General features: G+C 40.7%; 1 protein-coding gene and 1 pseudogene across 1 annotated transcript; one reads left to right on the top strand and one right to left on the bottom strand.

The window, feature by feature from the left end:
- Positions 1–6219: 6219 nt before the first annotated feature.
- LOC125935718 (60S ribosomal protein L19-like) lies at positions 6220–6809 on the bottom strand (annotated as a pseudogene).
- A 2976-nt stretch (positions 6810–9785) lies between these two features.
- CARTPT (CART prepropeptide) lies at positions 9786–12052 on the top strand. Its single transcript, XM_049649602.1, has 3 exons — positions 9786–9944; positions 10392–10475; positions 11594–12052. The coding sequence occupies exons 1-3, from the start codon at positions 9786–9788 to the stop codon at positions 11699–11701; spliced, it is 351 nt and encodes a 116-aa protein (XP_049505559.1). The 3' UTR covers positions 11702–12052.
- Positions 12053–20067: the final 8015 nt, after the last annotated feature.

Consider the following 20067-nt stretch of genomic DNA (forward strand, 5'->3'; position numbering starts at 1 on the left):
AAACAATTCCTCATACTTCTGCCTGTATCTCATTGGCTGAAGCAAGTCACATGATGTTGAAAAGGCTATGCTTTTGGTGGAGTCCAAAGTATAGTCCTTCCTGGAGGACTAAGTATTTGTGAATCATAACACAGTGTAACACATAACATCGCATAGTGTTTCAGAGGGAGCGGGAGCCACGGATAGCCACGATGTTTGTCACAGCCTCAGATGAATGGGCATAGAGGCCTTGGGGCCTGTAAGAAAGGAGACTATGATTGAAGATCTGTGTTTTCTAGAGAAGGGTTGAAAATTAAGGGAGTATTGTGCACTGAGGAAAATTGAGGTTTTTTTTTTTTAAGTATTCCCATAATCATTATCTCCACAAGGTCCCCCTAAAACAGTGAATACTCTATGGCAAATGCAGCTTTAAGACATCCCCCAGTCTGCACACCTCTTCTGATTGGATTGCCTTTCCTAAGATCTTTAAACTTCTTTTGTATAGAAATAGAAGAGCTTCATTTGTCGATAATCCCATTCATAAAGTTAAACTGGATTTCCAAACAGCTGTCTTCCTGCAGTCAGTTGTTAGGAGAGAAAAACTTGACAGATGACCTTGAGCAAGTCTGCCATTCTCTGGGCTTCAATCTTCTCAAAGTTCCACTCTAATCTCACCTTCCGGTGTAATAACCACAGTCCGTGTGGGCTTTCCGAAAATATTAGGGGAGCTTAAGAAATGATTGCTAGCCCATCCATCTCAGAGACCTTGTGAGGCTGGCTTTACAGAGAAAGTTTGATGGGAAGTGCAGAGATCTGAATGTCAATATATCGAGCTTGCAGAGCAGGAGAAGCTGGGCCTGACTTAGCTGGTAATCCAAGCCAACATGATGGATCTATCATTAAAACCAGAACCAGATTAAACTACTTCTAATGCACAGTAGAGAAATGTCAGGGCCAGAGATCACCTGAAAAATAAAGGAGAGACTCACTGAGGATCCTTCTTCCTATAAAATATACTTTTGCCCTCAGGCCCTGCCTCTTTGGATCATGCCAGATGTTATTGTTTTTCTCCTGAGGTTATAGTTTATGTCAAAAGGAATAGATTTCACTTTAGTGATTTCTCAAGGAGGCATAAAGTCCCAGAATCATGATTGTAAAAGTGACCTTAAATGCCATCTAAGCCAAGCCCTGCCCAGCACAGGAGTCACTTCTTCATGTCTGTGATCTGGGACTGTTGATCAGAAACAGGTTTTAAATTTCCCAAGATTCTTTAGGATTTGATCCTATCCCAGTTTTCTTTCCATATTGCACCATAGGGAGTGTGTGGGAAAAGCCCTGAAGAAGTCTATAACAAGGATCTGGAAGCAATACCCTTCCTTTTTTAAAAAATATAACTTATCGTCAAATTAGCTAACATATAGTGTATACAGTGTGCTCTTGGCTTCGGGAGTAGATTCCCATGATTCATTGCTTACATGCAGCATCCAGTGCTCATTCCAAAAAGTGCCCTCCTCCATGCCCATCACCCATTTCCCCCACTCCCCTCCCCCCCCCAAATCAAACCTCAGGTTGTTTTCTATATTTAAGAGTCTCTTATGGTTTGCTTCCCTCTCTGTTTGAAACTATATTTCCCCTGCCTTCCCCCATAGTCTTCTGTTAAGTTTCTCAAATTCCACGTATGAGTGAAAACATATGATATATCTTTCTCTGCCTGACTTATTTCACTTAGCATAATACCCTCCAGTTCCATCTACCTTGCTGAAAATGGCAGGATTTCATTCTTTCTCATTGCCAAGTAGTATTCCATTGTATATATAAACCACATCTTTATCCATTCATCAATGGATGGACATTTAGGCTCTTTCCATAATTTGGCTATTGTTGAAAGTGATGCTATAAACATTGGGGTACATGTGCCCCTATGAATCAGCACTTCTGTATCCTTTGGATAAATTCCTAATAGTGCTATTTCTGGGTCATAAGGTAATTTTATTTTTAATTTTTTGAGGAACCTCCACACTGTTTTCCAGAGTGGCTGCACCATGCATTCCTACCAACAGTGCAAGAGGGTTTCTGCACATCCTCTCCAACATCTGTGGTTTCCTGAATTGTTAATTTTAGCCACTCTGACTGGTGTGAGATGGTATCTCAGTGTGATTTTGATTTGTATTTCCCTGATGATGAGTGATGTTGAGCATCTTTTCATGTGTCTGTTGGCCATCTGGATATCTTCTTCTTTGGAAAAGTGTCTATTCATGTCTTCTGCCCATTTCTTCACTGGATTATTTGTTTTTCAGGTGTTGAGTTTGGTAAGTTCTCTATAGATTTTGGATACTAACGCTTTATCCGATAAGTCATTTGCAGATATCTCCTCCCATTCCATCGGTTGCCTTTTAGTTTTGTTGATTGTTTCCTTTGCAGTGCAGAAGCTTTTTATCTTGATAGGGTCCCAATAGTTCGTTTTTGCTTTTAATTCCTTTGCCTTCGGAGACGTGTTGAGTAAGAAGTTTCTGTGGCTGAGGTCAAAGAGGTTGTTGCCTGTTTTTTCCTCGAGGGTTTTGATGGTTTTCTGTCTTACATTTAGGTCTTTGATCCATTTTGAGTTTATTTTTATGGCAATACCCTTCTTCTTAGTGACAGACCAAATTTTGCACTTGGCAAAAAATCTACCATTTTGAAACTAAAATGCCCTTAATTGTGGAGGAAATGTTGAGAGAGGCCAGAGCTTGTACCCCAGAAATCCTACTCTGAAACTGACTACCTGTGAAACAAATTTCCCCCTCTCTGGCATACTTTTTTCTTAATATGAGGGTGATAATGGTGTTTCTAAATAGTAAATTGGCAGTGCTTTTAAACTGCTTAATGAATTTATTCTGTAATAAGTGTGTAATTGTTTGTATGGTCACCTAGTTAGTGTCTAAATATTATCTTTCATTTCATAGTACCTAATTTTCTCCTTCTCATCTGTGTATTGAGCACCATGTTAAATACTGGGAATACCAGGAGTATTCGAGGGTGTTTTTTTTTGTCTAGCAAGTGAGATAGACATATGATAACATAATATAATGCATGTTGGGTGTTTTAATAAGTATTGTTTAAAGTTTTATGGAAACAAATGTAAGGTAAACCTGTTGGTATGATTGCTAATGGATGAGGAAGGTGTCAGATAAGATAGGTCTTGAAACATGAGCTGTTTAGATGTTCACAGCCTGGGAAGGACATTCCAGGTGTAGAGAAGGGCATGGACAAAGGCAGAGGTATGAACATGCAGACGTGTATGGTAGTCTGTTCTAGGCACATGTTAACACTGCACTTCTTAGTCCCTTTTACGTTGGTGGAGCCATGTGAGTAGTTCAGGCTAATGAGTTACAAACAAGTTAAACAGCACTTCTGGGCCACAGCTGTTAATAGATTGTTCAAGATTACCCAGAGCTCTTCTTCCCCCGACTGCTCACCCCCACCGCCCCTCCCCCGCCCCCCCGCCCCTCCCCCCCCCCCCCCCCCCCCGAACACAACAAGCAATGTCAGACATGGTGGCTGTTTGGTCATTCTAGGTCCCTGAGACCATGATGAACATAGCACTTCATTAAACCCGATGCAGATGTGAGATGAGTGAGAAGTATATCTCTTTTTTGTCATGTCACTAAGATTTGGGAGCTGTTTGTTATAAGAGCATAACCTAGTGTATTCCTCTCATTTAGTGCAAAGGTAAGAAATAAGTATGGTGTATCTGCCAAATAAAATATAAGATGCCTGATAGAACTGGTTGGAAGTGGAGGAAAAGGAGATTGGAAATATGGGTGAAGATCAAACTATGAGAAACTCTGACACCATGCTGAGAAGTTAATTTAAAAGTATAGGCAATGAAAAGCCATTGAGGGATTCAAATTACTCTCTATTAGGTCATATAGTTCATCTCTTAGGGCATCCTAGTCTACTGCTTTAGTTCTAATCCTACACTTCTTACAAGTTTAGGAGTTCTGAATCCAGAAAAATTAGAGGAGAAGATGGGATACCTCTGGCATAGGGAGTGTAGGTTAGGTGTGCCATTCTTTCTGCTGCAGTCCAGGTGTGTGGTGCAAAAGAAACCTGAGAAAGGTTTCTTTGTCTTGGAACAAGTATCCTTTCATTATTGATACCTCCCTATATCTGACTCGGGCTACTTCTCTTAGACTAGACCTCTTAGGTAACAAAGCTTGCTTTTAGTGTTAGTATTTAAAAAATGGAAACCTTTGGGTTCATCTATGCTTCTTGTTCATTTTGGATACAAATTTAGAATGATCTATTGCTACTCTTAATTTCCTTTTTCTGCTCTACTGTTCCTTTCCAGTGCTGTTTCCCCATCTTTTACATGACTTTTACATCTTTTACATGACTATGTGTACATTGCCTATTTACCCCCAAGGCCCCAGAGTGGGATGTTGGTTATTGTGGAAATTCTACACACCCTCTTAAGACCCAGAAATTCCTATGCCTTTTTTTTTTCATGAAACTTCCCCTCTCTAGTGGGAATTGATCTCTGAGTTCTTGGGGCTTTTCTTTCTCTAGTAGGACCCCCACCTCAATGAGATGTTACATTATGGGTATTTATGGATATGATCAGACCCAGAGATCAAGGGCAAGAATTGTTCTTGTTTAGTCCTCATAGTGTACTTAGCAGTGCTGTGAACATACTGAACATTGATATTTTAAAAAAATTGGTAGCCTTGCAAACCATAAGAGACTCTTAAAAACTGAGAATAAACTGAGGGTTGATGGGGGGTGAGAGGGAGGGGAAAGTGGGTGATGGGCACTGAGGAGGGCACCTGTTGGGATGAGCACTGGGTATTGTATGGAAACCAATTTGACAATAAATTTCATATTAGAAAGTAAGAAAAATTAAAAAAAATAAAAAATTGGAAGCCTTGAAATTGACAGTTTTTAAATTGAAATCTTTGAAAAAATAATGGAAAGCTTTGTCTTATTTCTCTACTTTATTCCTTCTGAGGCTGTCTCTAAAATACATAGTCTTTCATATGTCTCCAGCACCTCCCAGTTTAGCATCAACTCCAAGTGTGCTTCATTTGCTGATTGTTTTCTTCTATATAGTGATAAAGTTGTTTCGTTAGAACAGAACGACATCAGTTCCTTTGGAAGACTTTGGATTGAAAGTCAGTAAATACAAGATGAATGTCAATGGAAACTCATTTCTCTTCTGGAGATAGGGAAGGTGGGGGACCAGATAATGTAGAAGTGAAAAGTGTGCCACCCATGAGATTATAAATGTGTACCAAAGAGAACAGAGTGATGTTTAACCTGGAGGAAAGTGCAGTGAACATAAGTAAAGAGAAACACTTTTAAATACAAATATCTAAGAGGTCAGTGAAACTGAGGATTTTTTTAATTCCAATATAATTAATATACAGCGTTATATTAGTTTCAGAGGTACAGTGTAGTGATTCAACAATTCTATAGATCACTCAGTGTTTATCGTGATAAGTGTACTTTCATTGCCCTTCACCTATTTTATGTACCCCACCGACTCACCTCCCTTTGTTCTCTGTAGTTAACAGTCTGTTTTGGGGTTTGTCTCTTTTTTCCTTCCCCCCCGCTTAAATTCCACATATGAGTGAAATCATACAGTATTTGGCTTTCTCTGACTGACCTATTTCACCTAGGTTTATACTCTCTAGACCCATCTATGTTGTTCCAAATGACAAGAACTTATTCTTTTTTTATGGCTGAGTGTGTGTATCACATCTTCTTTAACTGTTCATCTATTTTTTTTAAAGTTTATTTATTTTAAGAGAGAGAAAGCAAGCAAGAGAAAGCAAGGAGGGGCAGAGAGAGAGAGAGAGAGAGAGAGAGAGAATTCCAAGCAGGCTCCACATTGTCAGTGCAGAGCCTGATATGGGACTTGATCCCACAAACCATGAGATGACAACCTGAGCCAAAATCAAGAGTCGAATGCCAAACCAACTGGGCCACCCAGGTGCTCTTCCATTCATCTACTGAGAGACACTTGGGTTTTTTCATAATTTGGCTATTGTAAATAATACTGCAATAAACATAGGGGTGCTTCTATCTTTTTGAATTAATGTTTTTGTATTCTTTGTGTAAATACCCAGTAGTGGAATTACTGGATCATATAGTAGTTCTATTTTTAATTTTTTTGGGGGGGGCAGATAAGGGTTTGCTTTATTGAATAATCGACCTGTGTAATTGCTGAGGCCACTGTATACAGACAAAAGAGAGGAAGTTTTATTTCTTTATCTCTTGCTCCTTGGACAGAGTCTGATGATTTCCTTCTTCTTGGCTTGGAGGTGCTCTTCACAGACTTTGTGTGCTTCCTTGGTCCTTGATCTGTGGAACTTTTTCAGCAGAATCCTTTTCAGCAGAAGCTTTTTGAGAGCCTTGTCTGCCTTCAGCTTGTGGATGTGTTCCATGAGAATCCACCTGTTTTTGAACAGGTTGCCCTTGACTTTCAGGTACAGGCTATGACACATGTGGCAGTCAGTCTTCTCAGAGTCATGGTGTCTGCTGAGCAACTGGCACAGAATTCTCATTCTCCTCATCCAGGTCACCTTCTCAGGGATTTGAGCCTTGGCAGTACCTTTTCTCTTACTGATGCCCATATGCCTACCTTTCTGGCAGGCCAAGGTGTTTTTCCGGTACTGATCCTGGGAATGGACAGTACAGGCTTCTGGATGACCAGCCCATCCTTGATCAGTTTCTGGATGTACTGATGGGAGTTGGCACTGGTGATTTCCTTAGACTCATTGGGGTCCAAAGAGGCCTTTTTTGCCACAGTGGAGGACCTTGGAGACAAGCCTCTTTTGAAGCCTGAACATACTTATGGCTGCCACCGTGGCAGTAAAAGGAAAGTATTTTTAACTTTTTGGGGAGCCTCCCTATTGTGTTCTACAGTGGCTGCACCAGTTTGCATTCCCACAGCAAGAGGCTTCCTTTTTCTCCACATTCTTCCCCACACTTGTTGTTTCCTGTGTTTTTGATTTTAGCCATTCTGGCAGGTGTGAGGTGGTATCTCATTGTGGTTTTGATTTGTGTTTCCCTGGTGATTAGTAATGTTGAGGATCTTTTCATGCATTTGTTGGTGATCTGTGTTTCTTCTTTGGAGAAATGTGTGTTCATGTCTTCTGCTCATCTTTAAATTGGATTCTTTGTTTTTTGGGCATTGAATTGTATCAGTTCTTTCTGTATTTTGGATACTAACCCTTTATCAGATATGTCACTTGTAAATATCTTCTCCTATTCATTAGATTGTCTTTTAGTTTTATTGATTATTTCCTTCACTGTGAAGAATTTTTTATTTTGGTGGAGTTCCAATGTTTGTTTTTGCTTTTGTTTTCCTGGCCCAAACTGAGGAAGTTTACTGTTGAACAAGACTTGTTTGGCAGAAGGATGGAGAGGGGGTTAATGGATAACAAAGTAGTTTGGTACTTGAGCAATATGACAGTCCAAAAGGCCAAGTGTTATTCTGGGCCATACTGGAAAAGAAATTACTCAAAATTTGAAGGGGGGAGTAAAAGAGAAATAGGAAGCCTGCTTTATCTTAGGAGGAGTGGTTAAGAGAGGTTTGTCCACAGTAAATCAGTAAATTGTGTCTGTCCACAACATGAGAGAAATTACTGCATTGGGAATATCCCCATCTTTGCAGAAGGATGGACTAAAACCTTACTTTCCTTCTGAAATTTAGAATACCTTCGTTACTGGAGATCCCTTTTGCGATGAGTGCTAATATGTCTCTGTAAGGTTTAAACAGTAAAATGTGCTGGCACTGAAGTTTTATTGTGTAGGATCTAAAGGTATGTTTAAGAGGCAGACCTGGGGTAGGTATTAGATTAATTTTCAAGTTAGATTTATCCCAAAGGAAAATACTTTGATGCTGTTGATGTGTGTGCTACTCATCAGGAGAGATAGTATTTCTTGAATTTCTTCCCAGGGTGCATTTGAGTAGCAATTAAATACTTGATAAATGAGATAACAGACACATATTTTGTATTAATTATCCCAGTGACCCACATCACATGGCAAGCAATAAATCTGTGGGAGCATAAATTGGTGGATACTTTAGATTGGCTGGTCAAGGACATTTAAACCGAGATTTAAATTACAAGAAGTATTCGACTATTTAGAAACACAGGAAGACCTTTCCAGGTAAGGTAAGGGCAAAAGCTTCAAAATGGGAATGAGCTTGACCTGTTAGAGGAGCACAGAGAAGACCACTGGGGCTGGAGTGGAGGGGTCTGGGGCAGAGTGGTAGGACATGAAATTGGAGAGAGGTACAGATCATGTAGTACTTTGTAAGTCAGGATGAGGAATTTAGATTCAGTGCTTAGTAAGATGGGAAGCCATCAGTGCATATTAAGGGTAAAAACACTCTGCCTGGTTGTCAGTTATGGATTAGAGGAAGTCAAGAGAAGATGGAGTGGAGTTGGAGGAAGGCAAGATGTAGGTTGGGGCAATTGTCCAGAACTGGGGTGGTAGTAATGGGGTTGGAGAAAAGTGAATGGGGTTAGGAGCAGTTGAAAGAAAGATGACGTGGTGAAAGAACCCAGGTGGTCAGGCAGGGTTAAGCCTGCCTGAGGGATAAGCCTCTAGGTCTAAGTAGGGAAAACATCACCTCTCCTACAGAAACTTTGATTTGTATTCAGGCCATAAGGACCCCCCACCTTTTAAAAACCAGTCTTCCCAGGTCACTAAGGACCTGGCTCATCACTGACTTCTGATCTCTAGAGATATTTCCATAATCAGGGAGTTGCATTTTTCATCCCCTTTGCTTTCTTTCTAGACAGGCTTCTTGGATATCACAAGTGGGTAGTGGGTAAGAGGGGTTATGAGGATGGTGAGTTTGCCCAAAGGAAAAACTGAGGTACTGCACACAACCACTTACCTGGGTAGCCTCATAGTTTAAAAGGAAGAGGCAGGGAGGCTTAGTGCTTATTGTGTTAAGGGCCAGGGATTTTACATACCTATTCTCATTCCTCCTTTTGATAACTTTGTAAGGTGCATTTTTAAATTCCAGTTGTATGAAAGAGAGAGAGAGAGAGAGAGAGAGAGAGAGGGGCTCAGATAGATTCTTTATTTTGCCTAAAGTCACACAGCTTGTAAGCAGCGGAGCCAGGACCAGAATCAGAATGGGGCTCTCTCTGTACCCTCCATACTGCCCCTGAATTGAGGTTAGTCTGTCTTCCTTCTTTTCTCATTACCACGTAGATTCTGTGAACTCATCCTGGGGAAGGCCATGATTTCTCTTTGTTATATGTACTATGTTTGCCTCCCCTACCTGGCATCAGTGTCTAGTAAAATGCTCAGCAAACATGCCTGCATGGAGGCAACACCTCCTGCTTACTGCCACAGGCTGGGGTGAGAGGCGAAGCAGGGCTGGTGAGGTGGATTGCTTTGCCACTGCTGCTAGGGATGGGGAGCGAGTCTACAGCCTGTGCCTTGCCTCCAAGGCATTTTCCATTTCCTGGCCCCCTCCTCCTCCCCATCCCTCAGCTTTCGCCCCTCCGCCCCTCCATTTCAGCTCTGGCCCCTAGGGGAGCGTCCCTTGCCGCGGGGCTGACAGCATTTAGGGGTGCGGGGTCCCTGTTGTCTGTGCGCACAGCTTCGTTCACGGGTGCCTGGTGTCCAACGGGCATTGATGTCAGGCGGTGGCGGAGCGCTGCCTACAGACGGTTGACCTGGACCCTCCTCCACACTCACTTCCTTCGTCGCCCCCTCCCTCTTCCCTGTACTCGGGCTCTGGCTCTCTATAAAAGGCGGGAGCGTGGGGTGCCACAGCAGCGCCGAGTTTCAGCACCATGGAGAGCCCCCGTCTCCGGCCGCTGACCGTCTTGGGTGCCGCCCTGCTTTTTCTGCTACCGCTGTTGGGTGCCCGTGCCCAGGAGGATGCTGAGCTCCAGCCCCGAGCCCTGGACATCTACTCCGCCGTGGAGGATACCTCCCATGAGAAGGAGCTGGTGGGTATCTCCCGGATCTCCCTTGGTTGCCCCCCAGTCCCTCTGTACACGCGTCCGTCCTCCCTCCCGCCCTCCCCCACTTCCCAGAGTCCGGGTGCGCGGGGATGAGCGCGGAGATGAGCGCAAAGGCAGCGCTCCCGCTGCCATCTGAAAATCGTCTGGAGCCCCACTGCCTGCGGGCAGTTTATGGAGCGAATCCCTTGTCCCGGGCCCTTGGAGCAACAGGAGCCTCAGCAGCTAAGGGACTTGCGGTCAGTACGAGAGACCGTGCTCGCTAAGTTACTACCCCTGCACCGTCCCTTTCTGTCCTTGGAGTCCCACGGCGGAGTGTGTGTGTGGTTCTGGGGCTCCTTGTAACTAGGACTGGAGGGGAAGTGAGCACCCGAGCTGGGCTTGCAGCCAAGGCGGCAACTTCGGCTCCTCCGGGGTGGGGGCGGTGTGTTGCAGATCGAAGCGCTACAGGAAGTCCTGAAGAAGCTCAAGACTAAAAGTATTCCGATCTATGAGAAGAAGTATGGCCAAGTCCCCATGGTAAGGCTTTGGGGTTCCCCTTCCCCATGTTTTTCCAGGAGGAAATATACCACCTTGAGTCTTATAGGTGACCTTTTCCCCAGGATGTGGTAACTATCAGTTTGTTCTCTATAGTTAACATTCTGTTTTGGGGTTTGTCTCTTTTTTCTTTGTTTGTTTTGTTTCTTAAATTCCACATATGAGTGAAATCATACAGTATTTGGCTTTCTCTGCCCTATTTCACTTAGCTTTATACTCTCTAGATCCATCTAGATTTGCAGGTAATGGGTTTGCAGAAGTCTGTAGGCTTCCCTTTGTTTTACATCCCCAAACGTGGTCCTTGGCCTCTAAGGCCATTTCAGAAGACCCAATAGCTTATGCCAGGAATCAGCTCTTGGGTGTCTGTATGGAAAGGAGCATTTCTTGAGGATGAGGTTTTTTTTGTTTTTTGTTTTTTTTGTTTTTTTTGTTTTTTTTTTTTCAACTCATGAAGAATTCTCTGAATTGGAAGAGCCCTTAAATCTACTCAGATCTTGTTCCTCCAATTTTCTTCTTGCCTTCTGGAGCACTGCCAATTTTTTGATCTCTGTTTTAAGGTCAAAATTCTTGATTCCCGGCTCGTCACTTTCCTTGAGGGAACACACACATGCATGTGTTTGTTCTCTCTCTCTCTCTCTCTCTGTGTCTCTCTCTCTCTCTCTCTCTCTCTCTCTCTGTCTCTCTCTCTCTCTCTCTCACACACACACACACACACACACACACACGCCTTCCTTGGGATGAGGAGGCTGAAAGCAGGGAGCAGAGATTGTGAGAAATAGGTCTATTGTTGATTTCTTACAAAAATGTCTGATTTTCTTTCTTTTGGATAAACTATCAAAGGAGCCAGAAAATGTGGCCCCCCACCCAAAAAAGGTGAAATAAAGTAGGAAGGGTTCGATAATTTCCTTTTATGTTCTCTCACTGACATTATAAGCACAAGGCTCTCTGTGTTTGAGGCCTGACTATACTTGGACCTCTGGGGATGGTGATAGGTTCCACCTATCCCTCCCAGGAGTCGGAAATTGTGTTGATGGGGAGATGCGGCCATTGGGAGCCTGGGTTTGCATATGTGGGAAGACTGCACCTTGTGTTGTTTGCAGTGCCACGCTGGGGAGCGGTGCGCAGTGCGAAAAGGAGCACGGATTGGGAAGCTTTGCGACTGTCCCCGAGGAACCACCTGCAATTCCTTCCTCTTGAAGTGCTTATGAGGCTTCCACCCTCCTCCATAAATCCCCACTGCCTCTGCCTCCCTTGAGAGGACCACACTTTCATCCCTGGAGTTCGGCTTTAGCAACAAAGTTTGCGTTTCCCTCTGAGAGTTAAAGGGGCTCTTGTCCTGCTGTTCCCAAATAAAAGAATACATTAAATGTTACTGTGTGAAGGATAACGCCTTGTATGGTGTTGATACATGTGCAAAGTATTCTTATTCATCTGACAAACTCTTACCCATCTTTGTGTAGAGAAGGGGAACTTTACTTTGAAAACTGTATTTTTGTATGTGGTGTGGCAGGATGAACATTAGATTTAGTTAATCTTGGTAGGTGACATCACAACCTGGAAAATAATCCCAAATGACACAAATTGCAGCATGTACAATTATACATAATAAAGTGTTTTTAATAACTGCTCTTACTGCATCATTGTTTCTATGTTGTAAGTAATGTAAGTGAGAATGGTGGAATTAATCATGCTGTTGTTTTCAAAGAGATGGATTTTAGAAATAGCAGTCTATTGGGAGAATAGCACCTTGGCTCCAAGGAGTTTTGATCATTAATTGGGAGTTTGCCACACAAACTTTGGTGTACTCTCTTTTTCTTTGATTGCAGTGGTGTGTGTGGGAGGGGTGGGGTGGTGGTGATGGTGGTGTTGGTGTGTGTGTGTGTGTGTGTGTGTGTGTGTGTGTGTGTTTGTGTTAATTGGAGATGGTTGGGATTGAGCTGATGTGACATTGTTTATTAAAACCTTTAGTAGACTCCTTAATTTTCACATAAGACCAATAAAAGATCAATTGTTTCAGACTTTAGCCTCATTAAATGCAGTTTGAAAAATTGGGACTTTTGTTTTGGTTATTCTTTTATTAGTAAATATTCATTGATAAAAAATGGATTATTTAGGGCTTGTTGTTTATCCAAAGGAAGGGAAATAGCTGTATTAGGTACTTTAAGGATGTGAGACCTAATCATTCTCACTGTTTAATATATAAACTTGGAAAAGTTCTCTGTTCAAAGGAAAATTAGTCATTTTAGTAACTAGTTTTGAGGGGAACAAATGAAAACTGATAGGGGGTAGATTCAACCCAAGAAACATAAAAATCTTAAAGGTAAAGGTTAGTAGCCTTTAAATGTTTTTGAGCACTTACCCAAGGTCACATTTCTGAGGGTTTAAACCAGAGTAAACAACATTTAAGAAGGAACATCAAGAGAAAAACAGGTACTTACTGTTTCCCAAAGCAAACTCAAGAGGCTGCTGCATAATATAAGCATTAAAAAAGAACATCCCTCCACTGCTTCCTGGGGAGATAGAGTATGCTGATAGGAAATATTCTCATACACAATTGCTATTGGCAGTATTCTTATTCTTACTATTACCATGGCTTATTCCCTTAGTAATCTTGCAAGATCAATATTATTACCATTTTTCAGAGGAGGAAGCAGAGGCTAAGAGAGATGATGGAAGTCATGTTGATCAGATCACATAATCCTAAATTGTGATTTCAGCTCTACTCCCTTTGACTCCCAAGATCTTTTCTCCTTTTCCTTCCATGTCACTCTGGGCAATTGAACAGGTTGTTTAGACTCCCACATTCCACAGAAGCACTTCTTTAATAGAAATGAACTCACTGGGGTGCCAATGTATTCTGGGGGGGGGTCACATTGCAATTTGAATGCCTATATGACAGGCTTAGTTGCGACTGAAATGTGTTACATTTTAATCTTGAAAAACTGCCTAGAGTTCTTTAATGGTTTAATTGTCTGCTGCTTTTCCAGAAAATATTTAAGATAAAATCCTGACCACCTTCTTGAGTCCCTCAACTGTTCCCATTTGTGTCATTTTTAAATAAGATCAGGAAATTGCTTTAATCATTGATTAGTGCACAGGCAATATCCCCGGGGATAATACTGAGAAGTGCTTCTGATTGCAGCCTGGAATGTTTTCCCAAAAGGAAGAGCTGCTGGAGGACTTTGTTGTTCAAAGACAGGAATAAGAACTCTGCTCCAAACCCCTTTAACTCCTTCGCCCCTACTTCTAGGTCACCCTTTTCTTTCTTGTTTAATTTGACTGAAGGATATGGACTTATGGGGAACTGGTGATGAGGAATCTGTGGGCTGGGTATTAAAGGCTTCTTCCAAAAGTTTTGTCTGGGGATCCAAGTTTTAAGGTCATGGTGGTAATGACATTCTCTACTAATAATGAAAACATTTAATCTGATGTGGTTTGGTAGAAGTAACCTTGCCTTTTCATTTAATCAGTATTAGACCGCCTCTTCAAATAGAATGCCTTAGTATGTTTAATGACTGAAGGTCCCTGTGGTAGAGGATAAGAATGTTAAATACTGAAAAAATTTTAATGAGAAAAGTAGTTATCCATGTGCAGTCATCCACGTATGAGCCCCAGAGATATTCTAAGATTGGCTGAAGGATCAGGGGTCTGAGAGTTGACAGGCATCTATAGCTAAAAATCCAGAGAATATTACAGGCATAAGAGCGGTGTTTCTAGAGCAGTGGTTCTCACAGGGTTTAGAGGTGATGAGTGAAAATTAACCAGGGGAATTTTCTCAACTACACACAACCACTACCCCTCCTGCAGTAATTGCTGATGTTACGCCCCTCACCCTATGACAGAATCTGGAGGCCTGTGAGGGACACATGTTGTACCTAGGTACCCACACCCCCCTTCCAATCCTGATAATGGTACATCTGATTGTGGATATTGACAAAGATTCTTTCTTGATCAGACTTGAGTCAGGCTCCTGAACCTTCTTCTGGGCCTATCTGTACACTTCCTTATAAAATCCAGTTTTAGCAAGAACCCTGCTAAATCAATTTACCAAGAGTCCCCATCCTTCTCATTTTCCACCATTCTTTAGGGGATGTCTGAGCACTCTGGCCTGTCTTGAGTGAAGATCATGTCCGGTCGTGTAACTGGAATTCCCTGACCCCTGATGTTTCCCATTGGTAACTTCCCATCCACTGACTCACTCCCCTACTTCTTACTTGCCCGTTTAATATTAGGAATTGAGCCCTGTACTGTACTTTCTTTCCCCTATTGTGGTAGTCCTGAACAAAATCTATTTATATGACTTTAACTACTGTCCAACTGTGGTTTTTCTTTGACAGGGAAGTATAGTTAGGGAAGACTATTTAGGAATGCGTGGTTTAAATAAGGTTCTCAGGTGGTTCTGCTGAGTGTCCAACATTAGAACCACTGCAATGCTGAGCTAATTGTTTATATAGTGTCCCATTCATTCTATACTTTTTTGAGTGCCTTCCATGTGCTGGGTATTTAGAACACCATGATAAACAAGATAGACAGAATCCTTGTTCTTAGGGGGTCTACAATCAAGTGATTTATAACCTTTTGTGAGAATAGATAATAAGAAACAAATAAAAATGATAAGCCATGATAAATTCTTTGAATTTTTTATTTCTGAATTTATGTTGACATGATTGAGGCCATGGGTTCTTAGAAAATGAAGAGCAGATAAGAAGAGGTCCAAGTGGCTTTCCCTGTAAATAGGTTTTTGGGTCCCCTCAGGTGGAATTCACAGATGTTTGTAGATTAGGAGTATCTCAGGGGAAATCAAGACTGAGCATAAGGAGGGTGGTGGTTCTGGTGTCAGCATTCAATATTCTTTACTTCATGGATGGATGGATGGATGGATGGGTGGATGGATAAACATAATTCTCTCTTGCCTGGGTAATGTGTGTTTATAATTTGTTTCCCTTGCCTTTGTAGATGTAGCTGCTCTAGTCTTGAGGGTCTATCAGCACAACTATTTTGGCTTAAGAATAGTTTAATAGTTCTAGCTGGTGTTCCCTGAATTACTGAGAAGAGGAATCAGCAACAAGAAGGAGGTTAAACCTTGAGAAAAAAGAAGAGGTAATGGATGAAGTGAGGTTCTTGTCAAGGATGAGAAGGTGGGATTCAGAGCCAGGAAAAAGATAGCTTTGGGAAGGAAGGAGAAGGCAAGAGAGCACATGATATGTAAAGATATAGGGGACTTTATACATGTGTTGGCAGGACGTCGGGGGTAGTTATTTCATGGCTTCTGTTTTCCAAGGGAAGTAGGATATAAATTCATCTGCTGAGAAGAATGTTAAGCAAATTATCTATTTACTAATTATATATACACAGTGTACAAATTGATGATAGGCAAACTCTACTAGAATGTGACAGATTCACCATAGGAAGTGATATGTTAAGGACTACAAAGAGAGGAAGATGAATTTAGGAGGCACAGTGGTGAATTATCAAGTCCTATAGACAAAAATGATATTTGAGTGTTATTTGAAGAATGTGTAATATTTTAAAATGGGAAGATGGAGAAAATTTTGTTTAAGGTGTAGGAAATAGTGTGACTGAAAGTGCACAAGGAAAAGAATGCAGTTAGAAATAACCTGAGTGCTGAGTCCATGGGGTGTAAAATGGTGAACAAGGAGATAAGGGTTGGTACGATTGTGGGTGAAGAGGCCAAGGCTTTATTCCTGATGGCTCTAGGGTATAATCAGAGCTGTGCCCTAGGAAGCTCATTCTGATACTCCACTAAAGGAGGGGCCAGGAAGGGGAACATTGTACAGGCAGGAATACACTGCAGTGGTCCAGAGAAGAAGTGATGAAGGCCTGGATGGATAAGGGTAATGTGGATGGACAGGAGGAATGCAGGACACATTGTCCCGGAAGAGTCTGAAGCAGTTTTCCCAAACTCTTCTTGTCCATGATGCTGTTTCCCCTCAACTGTGGTAAAATGGTCTGGAGGCAGAGAAACCAAAGCTAAATATATCCAATTTGATCTAATTCCCAGTTCAGCATACCTACATTTTAAGAGCCTACCTACGTGTGTCTATTGAAGTACAATTAATATATAATAAAATTCATTTTTTTCAAGCATATACTCTCTACATTTTCAGTGCTAAAATGATAGTGGAAATGGGTGGCAGTTGTTTTCCTAATGTTTCCATTAACAAAATGAAATTAGGCATTTCTGTTTTGAGATGTTAGAACTTTGGGGGAAACTTGACTGGTCTGGAGAATCTAAAGGTGTGGAAACTATTGAACTCAGGGCAATTTATGGAACTGGTGTCTGACCCGCTGGGAGGATGGTATATACCAGAGAAAGGGAACAGGCACAGAGGCTTGCAGGGGGGAGGCTGAGGTTTTGAATATATAAGGGACCTGGAGCTTCTCTAGGTTTTCCTGGATTCCAGTCCAGAGGTGGCTTCACCAGAGGGAGGCAAGCACAGGACAGCACTGCAATGGAAGCAGGCCGCCTGGTTTCCTGTCAAGGCTCAGCCACTCATTAGCTGTGTAACCTTGGGCAATTTGTGCAATCTTGCAGGGCCTCACACATGCAGACATCGAAGAGGCTCTTTCCAGTTGAAATATTTCAACTGACTTCATTCTACGTTATTTGATCATACCTAACATTCTGTGTTTGAGCAACTGGGAAATAAAGCATAATGCTCCAGCCCAAGTTGATTTTGGCTTTACGTGAACTGCAGGCTTTAACAAGAAAGAATAAACCTAAAATCACCTCAATTTTTTAAAGTGTGGATTTCTTGGGGCTCCTGGGTGGCTCATGGATCAGTCCGTTAAGCGTCCAACTTCAGTTCAGGTCATGATCTCGTAGTTCATGGGTTCGAGCCCCCTGTTTGGCTCTGTGCTGACAGCTCGGAGCCTGATGCTGCTTCAGATTCTGTGTCTCTGTCTCTCTCTGACCCTCCTCTGCTTTTGCTCTGTCTCTGTCTCTCAATAATAAATAAACATTAAAAAAATTAAGTTTCGATTTCTTAAACACTAAACAATCTTGTGGAGAACCCTAAGCATTTGGAATTTGAAGATAATTGCTTTAAAATTACATACATACATATTATACATACAAATTTTATTTATATATGAGAGTTATATTTAAATTATAAATTATATAATTATAATTGTATGACTATGTATAGTTATAATAATACATTATTGTAAATTATAATGTATACTATATTATTAGTAAATAATACTAATATTAAATATATAAATTATATAGTTATATATTTTTAGTAACTATGTATAATTATATATGTAATATATAACTATATATATTACATATATAATGTATAGTATATATAATTAAATATAGTGTATGATATATGATTATATATCATATATAATTTTAAAATTATGTGTATATATAATATATTTGAAACATTTCAATAAATTTTTAAATATATAAATATAAAATATAAATAAATATAATTACATTATAAATTATATGTATATAATTTATATACATTAGTTGCTTCCACACACAGTATAGTTTGCTTCCTTTTGTATTCTCATTTTTCAATTTTTTTTTGGTGGTTAGGACCCAGCTGGGGCTTTCCAAAGAGGAACACATATGCAGGCTTCATAAGGACTGAAAACCTCTGTAAAGGTATAAGTGGAGAACATTTTTAACATGGAAACATTATACTAGAAAATACTTCTAAGTCTCTAAAATCTTAAAGCCACACTTCTGGTGGATTGAGCTCCTGTATCTCAGGTGAGGTTTTGGGTGTTCGAGCTTCCGCTTTCTACATTCTGTTGTCTTTAGTGATTTATAGTGTCAACATTAAGGTTCTGGAGCAGTTTGGGTTTTGTGAGTTTATTAGGAGTTTGCTGTTGATTCTTACTGTAGAGTTTACAAACCTAGTTTATACATTGTCTTCATTTTGGGATTGATCACAGAATTTCAGAATTGAAAGGAAACTTTGAGGTCATTTAATTAAATCTCATTTTATAAATGAGGAAACAGAGACCTTAATGGTAAAGTGACTTGTCTATTCCTGTGATGACCAAATGAAAATTCTGTGAGGCAAGCAATATATATTTGATAAATTGTGGGACATTTTATCAATAGAATCCCTCTTAGGACAAGTTATCCTCATTTGGGAGACTCTCTTGACAACTATTAGGGGTGGAAGCGAACCTTCCTTGATTAATTTTTATTTATCTTTCTATCTCCTGTTACTCTATTTTAAAATGTGATTTACTTTTTTAAAAAGTTTATTTACTTATTTTGAGAGACAGAGAGAGAGAGAGAGAGAGAGAGAGAGAGAGAGAGAGAGAGAAAGCACAAATGGGGGAGGAGCAGAGAGAGAGGGAGAGAGAATCCCAAGCAGGGTCCATGCTTAACCCAGAGAGCAACATGGGGCTCGATCTCACAATCCTGAGATTATGACCTGGACTAAAATCAAGAGTCAGATGCTTAACCAACTGAGCCACCCAGGAGCCCCCATATAAGCCAATTCTAATGAATTTATTTCTAAAGAGGGAGTTTGTTATAAAGTGATCAGAGGGTAGGAAATATAGGTGAAGAAAGAACTGGATACCCAGAGCCAGTAGGAATCATTTCTTCTCTTTTGTTCTCTTTTTCTCCCTCATTCTCTCTCTTACTTTCTTACTCATACATGTTTCTCTCTCTCTCCATATTACTTTGTGTAGGTTTATATAGGGTCTAGTAGTGGAATTGCTGGGTAGGTTGTACAGTATGCTCATTTTCAATGTTAGTAGATAATGCCAGATTGCTCTCTAAATTAATTAGAGAACTAATGGCTGTACCAATTTATGTTCCTACAAGTGGTGTGCAAGACTTTCTGTCTTGCACAGTGTCACCTATGCTTGGAACGGTTAATTTAAAAATTTTGCCAATCTGGGGTGTCTGGCTGGCTCAGTCAGAAGAGTGTGTGAGTCTTGATCTTGGGGCTGTGAGTTCGAGCCCCACGTTGGGTGTAGAGATTACTTACAAAAATAAATAAAACTTAAAAAAATTTTTCTTTTGCAAATCTGATATTATTTTTGCCAGCGGTATTTCATTGTTATTTTAACTTGCATTCTTTTGACTACTCAAGAAGACCATATTTTAATATTTATTCGTATTTTCTCTTCTGTGATTTGTTTCTTCAGGTACCTTACCTATTTTTTAGTTGGGTTGTTTGCATTTTTCTTTTGTTAAATGTTTATTTATTTTTGAGAGAAAGAGTTTGAGAGAGAGAGATTGTGAGTAGGGGAGGGACAGAAAGAGAGGGAGAGAGAGAATTCCAAACAGGCTTAGCACTATCAGTGCAGAGCCCAGCTGGGGGCTTGATCTCATGAACCATGAGATCATGACCTGAGCTGAAATCAAGAATTGGACCCTTAACTGACTGAGCCACCCAGGTGCCCCTGTTTGTTTTTTTCTAATCAATTTGTAGAAGTTCTTTATATATTTTGAATACTACTTCCTTATTGGCTATATAATGTTGCAAATATCTCCTAATCTATGGCTTATCTTTTTACCATAGTATCATTTGCTGTGCAGAGTTATAAATTTTAATGTAGTTAAAATTTT

This window comes from Panthera uncia (genome assembly GCF_023721935.1).
Source record: "Panthera uncia isolate 11264 chromosome A1 unlocalized genomic scaffold, Puncia_PCG_1.0 HiC_scaffold_17, whole genome shotgun sequence".
NCBI lineage: Eukaryota > Metazoa > Chordata > Mammalia > Carnivora > Felidae > Panthera > Panthera uncia.